This window comes from Phyllostomus hastatus, unplaced genomic scaffold, assembly GCF_019186645.2.
Source record: "Phyllostomus hastatus isolate PE091 unplaced genomic scaffold, TTU_PhHast_1.1 phas_scaffold_555, whole genome shotgun sequence".
In the NCBI taxonomy this organism is placed as follows: Eukaryota; Metazoa; Chordata; class Mammalia; order Chiroptera; family Phyllostomidae; genus Phyllostomus; species Phyllostomus hastatus.
This window is the reverse complement of record NW_025334036.1, coordinates 13,324,548-13,342,231: the sequence shown is the minus strand read 5'-3', so window position 1 is coordinate 13,342,231 and position 17,684 is coordinate 13,324,548. Positions and strand designations below refer to the sequence as shown.

The 17,684-nt window shown below is 46.8% G+C and overlaps 1 protein-coding gene across 3 annotated transcripts in view; it reads left to right on the top strand.

Moving 5' to 3' along the window:
- The window catches only part of GABRB3 (gamma-aminobutyric acid type A receptor subunit beta3), a 249,630-nt gene extending 232,715 nt beyond the window's left edge, over window positions 1–16,915 (top strand). For all 3 annotated transcript variants that reach the window (XM_045825016.1, XM_045825018.1, XM_045825017.1), the window contains 2 exons: window positions 4,975–5,219; window positions 12,359–16,915. In XM_045825016.1, coding sequence (XP_045680972.1) covers window positions 4,975–5,219; window positions 12,359–12,697 — 584 coding nt within the window. In that variant the 3' untranslated portion in view covers window positions 12,698–16,915. The remainder of the gene's footprint in view (window positions 1–4,974; window positions 5,220–12,358) is intronic.
- Window positions 16,916–17,684: the final 769 nt, after the last annotated feature.

Here is a 17,684-nt window from a genome sequence, read left to right as displayed (position 1 = left end):
TTAGTTGAATTTGAAAATCACTTTGTTGGGTGACTGGATAAAGCAGATGTGGCACATACACGATGGAACAGTACTCAGCCATAAGAAGAGATGACACACTGCCACTGGTGACGACACAGTGGACCTTGAGGATATCCCGCTAAGTGAAATGAGTCAGACAGAAAAAGTTAAGAACCGTATGATTTCACTCAGATGTGGGATGTGAAACTGAAAGCAACAAATGAACAAACAAGAAAAGCAAATAAACAAAAACTTATGGACACAGACAACAGTATGGGGGTGACCAGAGGGATGGGGTGGGGGTGTGAGGAGGGTAAAGGGGGTCAAAGATATGGAGACAGAAGGAGACTTGACCTTGGGAGGTGGGCACACAGTACAATTATATAGATGATGTGTGGTAGAAGTGTACCCTTGAAACCTGTATAATCTTATGAAGCAAGGTCACCCCGATAAATTTAATTTAAAAAACCACCTGGAGAAGAAAGTATCAAAGAGCTGAACATAATGTACTAATTGTTATATATGGGATCTGGCACAAATAACACCCCCTTTTTATTACAAAATCTTCTATTACAAAATCATAAGCATGTCATCCTGTAACATAACAGGATCACACTCAAGCACACCATGGGACATTTTAGGTGACATGTTCAAGTTGCTGTCCACCTCGTGCGAGACATTCACGTTCCCTACCAACCACACTCCATGGTCTTACTTCTGCTGGACCCTGTATTTCTAATGCATATAGTACTATATTAATCTTTGTTAAACTATCTTCTCTTCTTCTCACCTGGAAGAGTCAGAGCTGAAATGAATTTGTAGGGGCAGATACAGATTTTGCAGAGCTATTCCCATAGACAATTCCAGGGGGCTCTTTTCAAAAAGGAATAAAAAATATAGAAATACAAACTCACGGGACAGCCTCCGCCCCCAGGCTGGACAAGGCCCGTGACCTGAAGCTGAAGCTTCATGAGCTTCATAGTGAATTGGCCCCAGATCTTTTTGTTATTGTTGAGAGAATTAAAAATATGAGCACCAGAGACCCATAATTATCTGCATTAGTAGGAGTGAGGTGCTCTGAAAAAATGCACATTTCTCAATTTTCTCAGTATAAAAATTCTATAGCTCCTTAATGATCAAACATTGTCTTCCACAATCATTAAAGAGATAGTCTCTCTGAAGTGGGTTGTAATAAACCCAACCTCGTCACACTGCATGAAAGCAGATATTTTTTTTTAATTGCATTTGTTGGGGTGACGCTGGTTAATAAAATTATATAGGTTTCAGGTGTCCTATTCAATCACACATCATCATTGTACTGTACTGGGTGCTCACCTCCCCAAGCCAGTCTCCCTGCATCACCATGTATTCCCCCTTCACCTTCTTCTGCCCATCCCCACCCTCCTTTCCCTCTGGTGATCGCTATACTATTGTTTTCTATAAATTTTATTTATTTATTTTTGCTCAATCCCTTCCCCTTTTTCACCCAGGCCCCCAGCCCTCCTCCCCTTTGACAGCTGTCAGTCTGTCCTCTGTATCCATGACTCTGTCTCTATTCAGTTTGTTAGTTCAGTTTGTCCATGAGAGTCTACACATGAGTGAAATCATATGGTATTTGTCTTTCTCTGACTGGCTCATTTCACTCAGCATAAAAATCTCCAGGCTCATCCATGCTATTGCAAAGCGTAAGATTTCTTTCTCTTATGGCCAAGTAGTATTCCATTATGTCACTTTTCTTTTTTAATCCTCACCTGAATATATGTTTACTGATTTTAGAGGAAGGGAGGAGAGAGGGGTAGGGAGAGAGAGATGAAAGAGAAACATTGATCAGTTGCTCTAGTATGTACCCCAGCCGGAGATGAAACCTGAAACCCGGGTATGTGCCCTGATCAGGGATAGAACTTATGGCCTTTTAGTCCACAGGATGATGCTCCAACCAACTGAGCCACACCAGCCAGGGCATGCTCTGTACCTTTTTAGGGGGGATATGGTCATGCTTTTGGAGGCCTTCATTTGGAGAAATTCCTCCCACCACACTCACAGCCTTTGAAATGATCAACGCATCTCATTTTTAAAATTTTTATTTATTGATTTTTAGAGAGAGAGAGAGAGAGAGAAAGAAGAGAGAGAGATCAATTTGTTGTTTCACTTATTAACACATTCATTCATTGCTTCTTGTATGTGCCCTGACCAGGGATCGAACCCTCGACCTTGGTGTATCGGGAGGATGCTCTAACCAACAGAGCTACCCGGCCAGGGTCCTCCAGCTTTTTGTTAAGTGAGTTCTTAATCGTTCAAGTCTACATGGACAGGTGCTCAGCAGAGGCCCCCCGATGGCACTGTCCCTCGGCTAGGGGCTCGGCCAGAGCTGGGGTTGCCTGGGCTTGTCTTTCTGCTGCAAACATTGGTTCTCACCCAGCTGAGCTGCACCACCGTCTGTGCATCTCAGAATTTTATGCTTCTGCTGCCCAGGGTGTGGCCCCAGCTGCACTGACCTGTTAGTGTCAGAAGCCACTGGTCTGCGATGCAGGACACTATAATCTCAAAACCCTGGCGTATCCTCACCCATGAAGAATAGCATCCATCCTTCTTTTTTTTTAAGATTTTATTTATTTATTTTTAGAGAGGGAAGGGAGGGAGAAAGAGAGAAACAGAGAGAAACATCAATCTGCAGTTGCTGGGGGCCATGGCCTGCAACTCAGGCACGTGCCCTGACTGGGAATGGAACCTGTTATGCTTTGGTTTGCAGCCCATGCTCAATCCACTGAGCTACACAGGCCAGGGCTGTGCATCTGTCCTAAAAGCGAGATGGATGCTAACACAATGGAGGCCATGGGATTTTGATCACGGAGAAGAGAACTAAGACAGCTACTGATTCAATAATGTAAATTATACTCATATGTGTGTATCAGTCATCGTTACCAATGAAGTTTTTCAAATATAATGTTTCATGAGCGTCATCTCAGTGAGAAATGGTTTGAGGCCAAGAGTTAGTAGAAAGACTTCACAGCTCGGTCCAGAGCACGCAGGAGGTTCCTCCGCCCAGCCATGTCGGATGGGTCCCCCCTAGGCGAGGCTACTCAGAAACCAGAGGCAGTGAAGACATTTATCTTTCTGTAATGATGGTGATGAGTGTGATTGATAATGTGAACCTATCAGAATGCTGCCACTGCTTCTCTGGCATTGCCTATACCCTTCACAACAGCCCTATGAGGGGTGTCCCACCTTTTGGGGTCTCTGGGCCACACTGGAAGAAGAAGTGTAGTCTTGGGCCACACGTAAAATACACAAACACTAACAAAAACTGATGAGCAAAAAAAAAAAGGGTTTAAGTACATTTATGGATTTGTGTTGGGCTGCATGTGGCCCGCGGGCAGCGGGTTGGACACTCCTACGATGGGAGTGTCCCCAGAAGGGTCTCTGGACCCTTCTGGTCTGAGAGGTCACACCCCTGGGAAGTGGCAGTGCTGAGCTTTGGGTCTGGTTGCGTGCTCCCAGGCGCCTGGTGATCCAGGCTATGACCCCGTATCATCCACCCCCCCCGCCAACAGCATCCAGATACACAGTAGAAGGAATCAGCAAAGGCAGCAGCCTCCTAAGCTAAGAGATCACGTGAGCCCAAACCCGAACGGCTGGAGCTCCTACCCCAGCATCTCCCTGCTCGGGGCTCCTGGAGCGCCTACCAATGGGCGCAGGCCTGCGTCCTCACCCGTTCGAGGGCCACATTTACCAGGCCGATTGCCTGTGACAGGTACTGCCTCTCCCTCTCCCTGGATTCTTCCTGCCCCTTTCCTGGCGGGGACATCTACGGAGGCCTGTGTTGTGCATGTCCACTCAAAATAGTCACCTGGAGCGCCGACCAGCCCCTCAGGCAGAGCCTTCCAGCCCTCCAATCCATGTGGAGGTGAAAAGGCATAGTAGCAGCCACCTGAAACTCGTTTGAATAATGGCGAGAACGCCTCATTTTGTAGCACCTGCCCGGCATTTCCTCATTTACTTGTGAACTCTCATGAGCCCATTGCCATTTTCAGATTTCAGAAGTCCCCAGGGACATGTGATGTTATGTTTAAGGAGAATCTTAACCTATTCTGACGTCATTGATCTCCGTGCATGCCCTCAGCAGTCATGCTGAGCTAGTTTGATTCCCGTCAGGACACGTGCCTGGGTTGTGGGGCCAGGCGCCCAGTAGGGGGCGCTTGAGAGGCAACCACACATGCATGTTTCTCTCCCTCTCTTTCTCCTTCCCTTCTCTCTCTCTCTCTCTAAAAAAAAACAAAAAACGTCATTTTCTTTCTCATTGAGCCTCGCTAACAGCCTTACCTCCCCAGCCCTAGATGCCTTCTTAGGTCCTCAGACTCTTCCTAGATTCACTCTTCTTCCCAGAAGTTTTTCACCTGGACACTCAGCATTTTACATGAAACTCCGGGTATATTTTCATTTCTTCCAAGTTCCGCCACGAGAACCGTCCCTTCTGCCTCCCTACACCTCTCTCCCTCAGCCTCAGATCCATTCTGTCTGTGAACCCGCTGAGGTGGCGTGGTGCCCAGCAGGGAGGACAGATACCAGCATCCTGACTCGTGGCTCAAGGTGTGGCCTGCTGCCCAGAGACACACCCTATTCTGTATTGCGTTACGGTCACCCAATAATAACCAACCCATTATTTCTTTCTTTTAAAGATTTTATTTATTTCTTTTTCAAGAGAGGGGAAGGGAGGGAGAAATAGCAATGTATGGTTGCCTCTAGCGTGCCCCCTACTGGGGACTTGGCCTGCAACCCAGGCACATGCCCTGACTGGGAATCGAACTGGTGACCCTTCGTTCGCAGGTCGGCACTCAGTCCACTGAGCCACATCAGCCAGGGCAAACCCATTATTACTAGCTGCTTCGCGCTGTTGGAGAAAATCCAAAGGGAAAGTGAACAGTGAGGAACAGAGGGGAGAAGCTTCGGTCGCTCACCCCTGTGTTTCCTTTGCAGGGATCACGACGGTTCTCACCATGACCACCATCAACACGCACCTTCGCGAGACGTTGCCCAAAATCCCCTACGTCAAAGCCATCGACATGTACCTCATGGGCTGCTTTGTCTTCGTGTTCCTGGCCCTGCTGGAGTACGCCTTTGTCAACTACATTTTCTTCGGAAGAGGCCCCCAGAGGCAGAAGAAGCTTGCGGAGAAGACAGCCAAGGCCAAGAACGACCGTTCAAAGAACGAAGGCAACCGGGTAGGCCGTCTGCCATCTTGACTGCCCACCCATTCCAACCACCCATCCCATCCACCCTGACCCTGGGGCTCATCCATCGCTGGGGTCACTCACGTGACCCTTGAGCAGGTGTTATGTGGAGATGTCAATGATAACCTGAAAGGTTGCCTTAAGCAAGTTACTGAATTTTTTTAAATAATGTGTTAAATCTTCACCCAAGGAGATGTTTATTGATTTGAGAGAGAGAGAGAAAGAGAGCAAAACATCAATGTGAGAGAGAAACATCAATCAGTTGCTTCTCATACACTCCCCAACCAGGGGTCAAATCCACAATCTAGGTATTATGTGTCCTGACCAGGAATTGAACCCACAACCTAATGGTGTATGAGATGACGCTCCAGCCAACTGAGCCACCTGGCCAGGGCAAGTCCCAGAGTTTTACATACAGCCAAAATCATTGCAGAAGTGGGGAGGCCAAAGCTCCCCAGTTTCCTAGGGAAAGAATAAGATGTGTAGATACCGAAACAAATGACACTCTGAGGTGACACCATGACAAACCTGGTGAGACCCAGCATGGCACTTTTCTGTGGACACTGTGGGCAAACCCCTCTCTGGTCCCCAGCTAGCACAGTCTCCTGGTTCAAGGTCTTTAGTTCAAGGCAGGAGCAGCGCCCTGCCCTGGGGCTGTCACAGACTGGCCCTAGTCCCAGGACCTGCTGGGTGCAGCGAGACCTGAACGGCAGTGGCCAAGGGCTGTGCGCTGCTTTCGGAAGGCCCCGGGGCCACACACATACTCCAAAGGAAGCGTAACGTAGCCCTGCCCCCTCCATCCCAGCTCAGCAAGCTCTTCCATCTTTCCAGTTACAGAGCAACTTTGCCATTAGATGCCATTTTGGTTTATTATTTTTTTTAAAGCAATATGTTGTTACAATGATATACAATATTTTAGTGAAAGCACATTATCGTTTCTACATCATTTTTGTCTCAGTCTTTCCATGCCTTACATCCCAGAAAGTCCTCAAAAATATATTTCCAGCCCTGGTTGCTATGGCTCAGTTGGTTGAGCATTGTCCCATAACCAAAGGGTTGTGGGTTCAGTTCCCAGTCAGGGCACATACCTAGGTTGGGGTTTGATCCTTGGTCCAGGTGCAAGGGAGGCAACCAAAGGATGCTTCTCTCTTGTATAGCTGTTTCTGTCTCTCCCTTCCTCTCTCTAAAAATAAAATAAATAAAATCTTTTTTAAAAAAGAGAGACACTAGACTTCATCACACCATTATTCTTTCCGCCACACAGACACACAATGCTATTTTTCCAACTTTTCTCGTAACTTAAATTACAAATTTGTTCCCTTTCTTCTAAATGACACCATTTAGAACAGTCAAATTGTGTGGAAGAAATACCTTTTGGGGCATGAAGCATACACTTTTAAACAAAAACCCCAAATCTCTCATATCCACAGAGAGAATTAATGTAATATAGAAAGAATATATTATAAATCAGACCCAGCAAAAAATTTTAGTTCATTTGTGATCCACCTTTATTGTTTGTTTTTCTGAAAATGTGTTTCTGTTTTCCGAGCAGTTTTGTTAAAGCCTTTACATGCTCATATTTTTTATGTGTAATCGTAGATCGACTGTGAAGGTTTGAAGTCAACACACAAATGCATGTTTTTTATTTACTTTTTTAAGATTTTATTTATTTATTTTTATACTGAGGGGAAGAGAGGGAGAGAAACATCAGTGTGTGATTACCTCTCGAGCTCCCCCTACTGGGGACCTGGCCTGCAACCCAGGTTTGTGCCTTGACTGGGAATTGAACCAGTGACCCTTTGGTTCACAATTCGGCACTCAATCCACTAAGCCACACCAACCAAGGCTATTAATTAATTTATTTTTTTTACAAATGCATGTTTACTAGTTGGTTTTTCTTTTATTTTTTGCAAGAAAAAATAACCAAATTTAACACATCTGTATGTATGGGAACCCACATACATGAGAGAGTCAGACCCCACGTGCAGGAGAGGTTCAGAGATAGAAATGATGACTGAGTCTATAAGACATCCTGAGCTGAGATGACGTCATGCGCCTTGGGGGCTTCCAAGGGTCATTGCAGGATGATAAGAAGAGACTTGAGAGTAAATAGAAGTTCGCTCTGCCCTACCCGTGGTTCTCTCTGATCACCTCCCAGGATGGGCAAGGCCGCTGATTCAGGCGCTTCTAGCGGCACAACTTTCTCTTGAGCCTGTGGCTCAAGTGGCTTTCAGCTCGAAACCACGTGCAAGCCACAGAGACTCACGTTCCAGAAGCTTCAGTGCGCATGTGATGCTCTTTAAAGTCCGCATTCAAAACTGTGGCTGACTCCCAGACCTGAGAACGTAGTGACCATTGTAATTAGAAGTCAGCCTCCCCCAAACAGTCCGCATCACAGGATGTGGATGAGTGACAGGAAAAGGAGGAAATAAACCACAAACGTTATGCAAAACCAAACCGTGGATGGGCTGACGTCTTCGTAGGCTCTTCATAACTATCGTCAGTCACGCATTTTCAGGGAGATCTCTGAGGACTGTTTGCCCACCTGGGCTTGGGGAGTCCCCTTGTGTTACAGAGGCGAGCCCTCAGGATGGGGAGGGGGTCTGGGGGGCACTTAGATGACAGCAGGGACTTGAGCTGTCACTGTCTTTCCTGAGACCGTGGGTCACCATGAGGGGCGTCAGCCCTCAGAGGCTGTGTGGGCCACCAAGGGCAGATCTGGGCCACCAACAGCTGCCTTTGGGACCCTGATTTGTCAATCCTTATACCCAGTGGTTGTACAATATTCTAACTTGGGGATTGATTCAGCAATGCTGGGCATGGCCACAGAGTGCCTCACATTCTGCTCCGACCAGTGGTGCCACGTCCATCTTGACCCTCGTTTATTGGTGCTTAACCTCTATTCGTTCCGAGTTGCTTCTGCGCCCTGGAGCTAGTCAGGCCGCAGTGATGGTCACCGGCCTTGTGATACTCTGCAAGGTGACCAGCTGGCATTTGAATTTCATGAAGTGGCAGAAAGTCATCATTCTTGCAAGATGGACATTAGTCCTCTTACTAAAGAGCTGGATGCCACCCCCCCAATGACAAATACTTTCTTATTTCTTCTAAAACTAGAGTGTTTTACTTATGTACAGGCTTGGAGGTAAGGAGTGAATGAGATCTCTGCTGTGTTTTTAGGAAAAAAGAAAAATCCCTCTGTGATATATTTTGCATGGGATTTTTTTTTAATTTAAATGTTTACATCTGTTAAGGTTATGGAGCAGAAAGAAAACATATGTTGAAATCAATTATTCTAATTATAGTAGATTGGAGATACACTCTTCAAACTAAGAAGTATTCATGAAGTGCTTTAAAAAGGCAAGTTATCTATCATTCTGTACAGTGCATTTCAGTATTATATTAGACCCACGATCATTTCTATTGGTTTCAATATTTAAATTCCAGCCCTGGCTGGGTAGCTCAGCTGGTTAGAGCATCTTCCTGATTCGCCAAGGCTGCAGGTTCGATCCCCAGTCAGGGCACATATAAGAATCAACCACTGAATGCATGGATAAGTGGAACAACATAACAAATTGATGTTTCACTCCTCTCTTTCTCCCTCTTTCTAACAAAATCAATAAATAATGTGTTTTACATATTTAAATTCTAGATGGTAGGAAAACATTGGTATACATATTTTCGACCCACAATTGGGAATCCCCCAATCTAAGCGATACTTGTGTCTTCAACTGCAATCGGCACCCCAAACCCCTTCCCTGCTCCCCCCACCTGCACTGTTCAAGGGTTAACAGTATCTGTTTAATATATTTGACTTCTAAGACTTAACAGATTTTAATAACCCTTTAATTCTTTCAGGAAAAAAAAATACCTTTTCATAATTTTGGTGGACATTTTCTTCACACTGGTTCTTGTTTAAATGAAAACTGTAAGTTGAAAGGGGCCAATCAGGTTTGCAGTAAGGTCTTACTAATTAGATACACATCCCATTCCCTCCAGTATTTTCCTTTCCATTACAAGCATTTGCTAACTCTGAGATAGGAATGATGTAAATTGTATCGGTTCCAGAATCGACCAACAAATGCATCAGTGGAACAAAGCAATGTCTCTCTCTCTCCTTTAGTAAATAAAATTAGTAAATAAAACAAAATTAGTAAATAAAACAAAAATGTAAAGGTAGCCGTAAATATCCAAGGTGCTCAGGCACACTCTGATTTTGCACATTACTGACGGATAGGTAGGAAATCGGTTTGGCTTCCCTGAGACTAAGTTCCCTTCTCAAGAGTTCAGGGCACAGACTTAGAGCCCCCGCCCCGGTCAGACCCTTCCCAAAAGCATAGAAAGACAGGGCATCAGCCCTGGCTGGCGTAGCTCAGTGGATTGAGTGCGGACTGTGAACCAAAGTGCTGCAGATTTGATTCCCAGTCAGGCCACATACCTGGGTTGCAGGCCACAGCCCCCAGCAACCGCACATTGATGTTTCTCTCTCTCTTTCTCCCTCCCTTCCCTCTCTAAAAATAAATAAATAGAATCTTAAAAAAAAAAAAAAGAAAGAAAGACACGGCATCAAATCGTGCCAATGGGTCATTACATGTCAGAAAACCATCGTTCACTTGACTTCATCTCGTATGCTTTCTTTCCTCTCCTTGGGCACCCCCTGGAATCACCATAGGCATTACGATCTCTTTGCCTTGGAGTCTGTCGTCCCAGAATCCCTTTTGTCTTTGCCCACATCCTCCCTCCCACAAGACTTAAGACGGACACTCTTCTTTGTGACACTCTGCTTGCTTTTTTTTTGACTACTATTGGCTCCCATTTTGCCTCTGTCATTGCCTACGCCCACCAGTTGGGTTTGTCCCCATTTTCCCATGGGAAGTGCCCTGCTTCTGAGATGGCAGGTCACATTCCAGGTGGCCGCCATGCCTCCTTGACTGCATGGCACCCGGTGCTTTGCAGTTGTCACAGTGCATGGCCTGTGGCCCAGACGTGTAAATGTCCATGGGGACGTGTATGTATGAACAAGGGGTATTTACTACCAGGTCATTTCCAGTGTGAGGTGATATTAACTTTCCTTGTTAGAAGTGAAAAAACTCCTCTTTTTCAAGCCAGGGGAAACTGAGTCATTAGAACCATAGAAGATCATCTCAATAAACACGTCACAAAATACTCCCTTCTTGCCCTTTAAGGAAAGACATTTCTTTTTTTTTTAATATTTATTTATTTTTAGAGAGAAGGGAAGGGAAGGAGAGAGGGAGGGAAACATCAATGTGTGGTTGCCTCTTGAGCGCCCCCTACTGAGGGCCCAACTTGGCTCACGACCCAGGCATGTGCCCTGACTGGGAATCGAACCCAAGACCCTTTGGTTTGCAGCCCCTGCTCAATCCACTGAGCCACACCAGCCTGGGCAGGGAAAGACATTTCTTTATTTAGGTTTTTGTTCTACAGAGTTATTTATGATAATCACCTAGATTTTGATACAACTTTTGACATGGCATTTTTGATAACTAGGAAGGATGGTAATGTAGGTATGTTTTTAAAAAAGTGTTTGAAGTGCAATGGGCAGGTTTTCAATTCTTTTTTAAATCCTCACCCAAGGATGTGTTTATTGATTTTAGACATAGAGGAAGGTGAGAGAGAGAGAGAGAAACATTGATCAGTCGCCTCTAGTACACGTCCTGACTGGGAATCGAACCCACAACCCTTTGGTGTTCAGGGAGATGCTCCAACCAGCTGACACACCCAACCAGGGAGGAATATGCAGATTTTTAGAAATGCATTTGTTCTTCATTTGAAGCTGTGTCCTGCTAGACATCTCCAGGGCAAGGAACTTCTCTTGGTCCTGTGCGGCCTCTCAGCCATCACAGGGCACGGCACACGGCAGGTGTGCAGGAGTGTCGGCATGAACAATCTGGGGGAAGGATCCCCATCCTCCAAGTGCGTGTCCTCAGTAACACATCCCACTTTCCCGAATGGTCGACGGGCTTTTCATCTCATGGTTTTGTTGTGTCTAAAACGTTACTTAGAATGTAGAGAAGTTTTTGTGGGGGGTTTTTTAGCTAAATATTTTTTTTCTACCTTCAGGAAAGGGTTCATTCTTCCAAGTTTGTAATCAATCACTTATTGAAAAGAATACATTTGACATTACTACTTAAAAAAAAAAAAAGCGTCTTCTGCCCTAGCTGTGTAGCCAGTTATGCGTCATCCAGCAAAGCCAAAGATCGCCAGTTCGATTCCCAGTGAAGACACGTGCCTGGGTTGAGGGGTTCAGTCCCCAGTTGGAGTGCAAAGGAGAAGCAACCGATTGATATTTCTCTCTCATGTCAGTGTTTCTCTCTCCCTCCCTTCCCCTCCGTCTAAAAACTGCTGGGAAGGAGCTTACACACACATCCCACTAGGGACTCGGAGCCTCGGGGCCGCTTTGCTCAAAGTTCAGTAACCAACAGACAGACCATTGGCGTGGCCCTGAAGGGTCTGAAGCGACATTTAGCACAGAAATAAATGTTTTTGTTTTCAAGTTTGGCTCCAATAGGGGACTTCATTCTCTCCTAAACATAACTAGGACCAGGAGGTTGTGCAGGGCGGACCTGGGGGCGGGAACGGGGTCTGACTCTACCCACCGCAGTCCTGCGCCATCACTGGTTTCTGCACTGAAATGTGGGTATTTTTATAGCATCAGAAAAGGGGACAAGTTGACCTCCAAAAACAAAAAAAACAAACAAAACAAAACAAAACAAAACAAAAGCTGGAAGAGTCATTTCTCTTCAGCCTACAGTTGTGAAAAAATTGTTGTTACACCGAAGTTAATCTCTTGAAAGGCATCCGTCCCTTCATTTTCTCTTTAGTAAGGGCATGTATGTACAATGAGAAATCCCCACTTGAAAAAGCAACCCCCCTCCCCTTAGTTTGTCTAATCTGCTCCGTGAGAATGTTTACATGGGGAAATAAACTCTCCAAACCGCCGCTGAACCTCCAAAGGGGCATTTCCCACCGCAGCCGAGCGCAGTGCCCGGTTTGGCAGGCGCGCCCAGGCCCAGACTCTCCGTGGCGCAGCGGCGCGCCCGCTCCGCCCCGGGCTTGCGGGGCCAGGACGGCGTGCCCGCAGGCCGGCTCACGCGCTCCTTCTCTCCCGGCAGGTGGACGCGCACGGGAACATCCTGCTGACGTCCCTGGAGGTCCACAACGAAATGAACGAGGTGGCGGGCGGCGTGGGCGAGACGCGGAATTCAGCAATATCCTTCGACCACTCAGGAATCCAGTACAGAAAACAGAGCGTGCCTCGGGAGGGGCACCGGCACTTCGGGGACAGGGGGCTCGCGCACAAGAAGACCCACCTGCGCAGGAGGTCTTCGCAGCTCAAAATCAAGATCCCCGACCTGACCGACGTGAACGCCATAGACCGGTGGTCCAGGATCGTGTTCCCCTTCACTTTCTCCCTTTTCAACCTGGTTTACTGGCTGTACTATGTTAACTGAGTGACTGTACTTGATTTTTCAAAGACTTCATCTAACACCGAGTGGAATATTACTTTGCCTGTCCAGTTTTTATACCTGTACACACACGCACACACACGCACACACACGCACCTATATACATACGCAATTGTATATATATGTGAACTTTCTCAGCATATATATAAAATACACGTGTATATGAGGATGTATGTGTATATGTTTTTCACACGCGGGTGTAAGCGCCTGTGTGTAGGTAAAACAAATACACATACATACATTTTGCAGCCTTGGACAAATTTAACACAGGATGCATATTAAAGAAAGTCATAGTTCTTTTTTTTTTCCTTCTTCATTGAAAGGGACGAGCATTGCCTAACTATTATGCCTTGAGAATGAGGGCGCAAAACATGATGTCATCCCAAACTCTCTCCTTTCCTGTCCTAAGTTAGCCGTTTCAGTTTAAAGCTCAGAAAGACGCTCTTTAACCTTCAGAAACTCATACGGCGCTGTTGATACTTCCAAACCGATCACCCACTTCATACCCTCTCTTTCAGTTTACTAAGCGAAGGCTTTTCGGCTTTCTCGGCGATGGGCTTTCTCTGCTTGGACGTGTGTCTCTGTACTGGTCGTGTGGGTGAGGTCACGGGCCCACCCGCCGTCTTAAACGTAGCTAGCGCCCACGCGGACGTCCGAACACCCGTCCTGGGAAACCCGCTCGCGAACGGACGGCTTCTCCTTGTAAGTACTCCACTACTGTACAGTGTCTCTTTGTGTTCACGCCGCGTGGACCGGCTCGCCTGTCCCGTGGGGACTCGGTGGCGACGTGCGGTTGCCACTTCGATCACTGAAAACGTGTTCCACGTCTCCTGGACGGATTTCCGGGCCTGACATTTCACGGGAAACATAGACGTCTCAGGTTATCTGTTCCTCTGAGGTCAAACCATCTAGGATGACGTTCCCCCTCGTCTCTCCATCACCGCTCCCTCTTTATAAATAACATTGTATGTTACTCGGAAATATATTTGCATAATATGCATATGTATGTATATTTGCCAGATTTCGGTTCTTATGCTCGCTCTCACGGCAGCATGCGATGTCCTATTTTTTTTTTCTGTGATTGTGACTCCTTTCTGTCATCTAGAATATTCCGATTGAAGCTAAAACACTTCTGTTCCATGTTGGAAACCAAGAAACATCCTCATGCCTTCATTTCCGCATCTGACGTGTGTCCTAAGCACATCCCACCCCTCCCGGTCCAACTGGGACGCTGCAGGAGGGTGACCGGTCCTCACCCGCATCACGCACTGACCCATGACCGTTCTCTTGAGGCAAAGGACAGCAGCCCGGCCACACACACTTTCCTTCTGATCCACAGCCTCATCCGTATTTGGACTTTTTAAAGCTCGTTGACACATGACACGGTGCACCGGTTTCATAGACGTAAACTTAACTTACTATTTAGATGAGCTCTTTCTAAAGAAACAAAAAAAAGAGATGATATATTTTTTGTAAACAATATTTCTACCACAGGCATCCATACACTGAAACGACTACGGTGTGCAGGCAGATGTCACAGGGAAGGGAAGCGTTTGGAAAGGAAAACACAAGAGCAAACGAGTCCGAAAAGAACTGCTACATTAGTCCCCAGCTGCCAGGTAGTTCTGCCTCACACTCGGTTCTGTCCAGAGACCAGAGTCTCACCCACCGGGTTCCCTTAAGAGCTGGGACTCCTGGTCTCCATGGAGACAGAGGGACCGCCTTCCCGAGGGTGGGCGTGGCCTGGGCTCTCGTGGTGAGCAGACCGTCACTAGGTTTTCCTCGGGTGGCCATAACGACCTTTAATTTGTGGAAGTCCGTAAGAGCTCGGAGCCCACCGTCAGGCGTTTAAACGTAGTCCGCAAAGTCTCACGCTAGAAACCAGGACCGATTTTCCATAAAATCCTTTCCCCTTCCTCCATTCCAACTTTTCTTCAACACCTCCCCCTCCACCCCCAAACCCTGCTCTCTGGTTTTGTTTTGATCTAGAGACTAGCCAGTGATTCCTTGGCCTTTGGCTTTCCTCGGACAATTTTTTTCCCCCTGTGGGTAACATCGGGGGAGCTTCAAAGTTAAATAGATGGGGAAAAACCTTGTAAGTGGCCTTATCATTAACATGTTAAAGAAACCAAGACATTCGTGACCTTACCCCTTTCAAGACTTCAGGTATCTTTTTCTGTCTCCAGTAATTCAAAGAGGGAGCTGCATGTGCAGAGGGGGAACCCCAAAATGCGAAGGCACGTGGACGAAACGCAGCCAGTGGTCGATTTCAGTGTACACTTTATACTATCCAGAACTGTGACGTGAACTCTTCCTGGCGGAAGAGCGATTCAAACCATGTCGGACGCATAGAGTTGAGGTACCCAAATAGCCAAGGCAGGCACCCCACGGGGCTCCCAACAGCTGCAGAGTCTCCTCCCCCCAAGGTTTTCTGGATATCAATTTGCATGGTATAGTTACAATAGCTTTTCAGCTTTTTATATGCTTTTGCCACCAAGACTGGAACCTACCACTTTGTAGACACTGCAATGAAGTTAACATAATAGCTATACTATAAATAGTGTTTGTAACTACACACACACACATACATACATACATATATTCTGTACAAAAAAACACACACAACTTTTTAAGATCATTGGGTATGTGTTTGCTTCACTCCATTGAAGAAGAAAACAACTTTTCTTCTAACGAAATTATTTTATAGCTTCTCCATTTCTAAACGTTGGGGAGAAATCCTGAAAGGCAGAACTCTTGACTGCTTCGGCAGGAGAGAGTTGCGTTTGGTTCTCTGTGGTCCCCCCAAACCTCTCGTTGCCACACGGTAGTCCCGGGAGCCAGTGGGCGAGCCGGACCGATACTTCTAAACCTGACCTTGGACGTGACTGCTGGGGCTCGGGGGCAGGTAGTGGGAATGTTACCCATGCCCAGAGCTTTTGCATAAGGAGAGGAAAAGGGAATTTTGCATAGAATGCTCTTTCTTTCTCAACAACGCAACATAATAAAGAGTTCATTTTCTAAGCTAGTCCTGTCTTTCCAAAATGCTTCCAAGGGGCTCCAGATGTCCAGGAGAATCTCGTTAGGAGGATTCGTTCCACACTCGAGATAATGCGAGAGCCCGACTCCAGGAATCCCCACAGACAAAGACTGATGAGTCACCTGCAAACACAGCGTCACCCTTTTTCGCCAGCCCCGGGACTGTAGAGAGGTGTCACTGCCGAGCCCATGAGACACTCACGTCCCTCTGAATCTGAGGGGAACTAGAAAAGAGGTCACGAGCCTACCCCTGTCGGGCGTGTAAGTCCAAGTGCACCCTCAGTACTGTGTGTGGTTAATGCCAGCACCCAGGACTCTCGGCACGGTCATCCTCGTCACAGGCGCCCCTCCCCTGTCCAGCTCTGGAGTCAATGTGTTCACCAGGGAGCCCCTCACTGTGGGGGCTCTGGGCCTGGTTGCTAAGGCGACAGGCACGTTGCGGCTGTTAGTGTTCATTGTCAGCACCTGGGACACCATGCCATTGGGGTCTGTCCCCCCATGGCGATTTCGGAGAAAGAGAATGGAGCCAACTTTGAATCTCCTGGCTCGAAAGAATAACCCCCCCTGTAACTCTTACTTTAACCCTCCACCTGAAAACCAGTCCATGTCACGTGAGCCAAACGGGACAATGGGTGACATCGTTTGTTTCCTCGTGGCACTGACCCTGGCTCTCCTCTAGGGGATCTGTGGGTCAGAGTGGCATTGTGGGACTGAGAGCTGCCCAGGCGGGCGACATTTCCCCGGGTCACTAGCTAGTGTGCCTTGGATCGATTACCTCTTCTCTACCGCATCGGAAGGCGCCATGTTTTCCCAAAACACTCAGCTCCTCACAGCTGGGTAACCAGCGACCCCCCGAGACTGGCTCCCACCCCAGGCCCCTCCCCGGGGCCAGCCCCCCTCCCACGGCCCGTCACCCTGGTCCCATATCCCCACTTCACAAGTCAGTGGGTGTGTTCAAGGTAAGTACAGGACTATTCCAGAAGGAGCAGGCGATAGCTGTCGTGGTCGATGCCCTTGTTGGTCTCATCTCATTGTAAAGATAAAACCCAATTTTGCTTAAGCACATTGATGTAATTTTTTTGGTATTATTTGACATGAAAAAAAATCAGCAAAATTGAGTGATAGATACAATATGAAACTTGTTGATGAATGAATTCAAATTTATTAAAAAAGGACTAACTGACTTAAATGTGAAGACTGGTGCGTTTGTTTCTTCCTCGGCTATCTATCGTTCGGGTGGTGTGATGAGTTTTGTTCCAGACCCTGGTGGTGGGGTGGCCTGTTTAGATGACACTGAAGGGAAGAGAAAGAAGGTTGAAACTGGCCCTGGCTGGCGTAGCTCAGTGGATTAAACACGGGCTGCGAACCCAGCATTGCAGGTTCAATTCCCAGTCAGGGCACATGCCTGGGTTGCAGGCCATGGCCCCCAGCAACCGCACATTGATGTTTCTCTCTTCTCTCTCTCTTCCCTCTCTAAAAATAAATAAATAAAATCTTAAAAAAAAGAAGAAGCTCAAAACTGACTGTGGGTGAAGCCGATTGAACCATGACTCATTAAAAAAAATCATTTATTCTGAACTCCAAAGGATAGCTAGGCACACAGAGATCCAGCTTGTCCCTATCTTTTTAATAAGGGTTTTAAGAGAGAAGTATGTTTATATTAAAGGCCAGGGAACCAACCTACTAACAACCTCCTGAACAGTGGTATTGGTCCTGGCTGTCTAGTCCTTTATTACTAAACAGCCATTTCCCCTGTTTCTTCTCCACTGAGAATGTAATAAGTGGTGCCTATGGATGGATGGGTGATGAATAGATGGATGGATGATGGGTGTGTGGACGGATGAATGGATTAAAGATGGATGGACAGATGGTTGGATGGATGGATGGACAGATGGCTCATGGGTGAGTAGATGGATGGATGGATGGATAAATGATG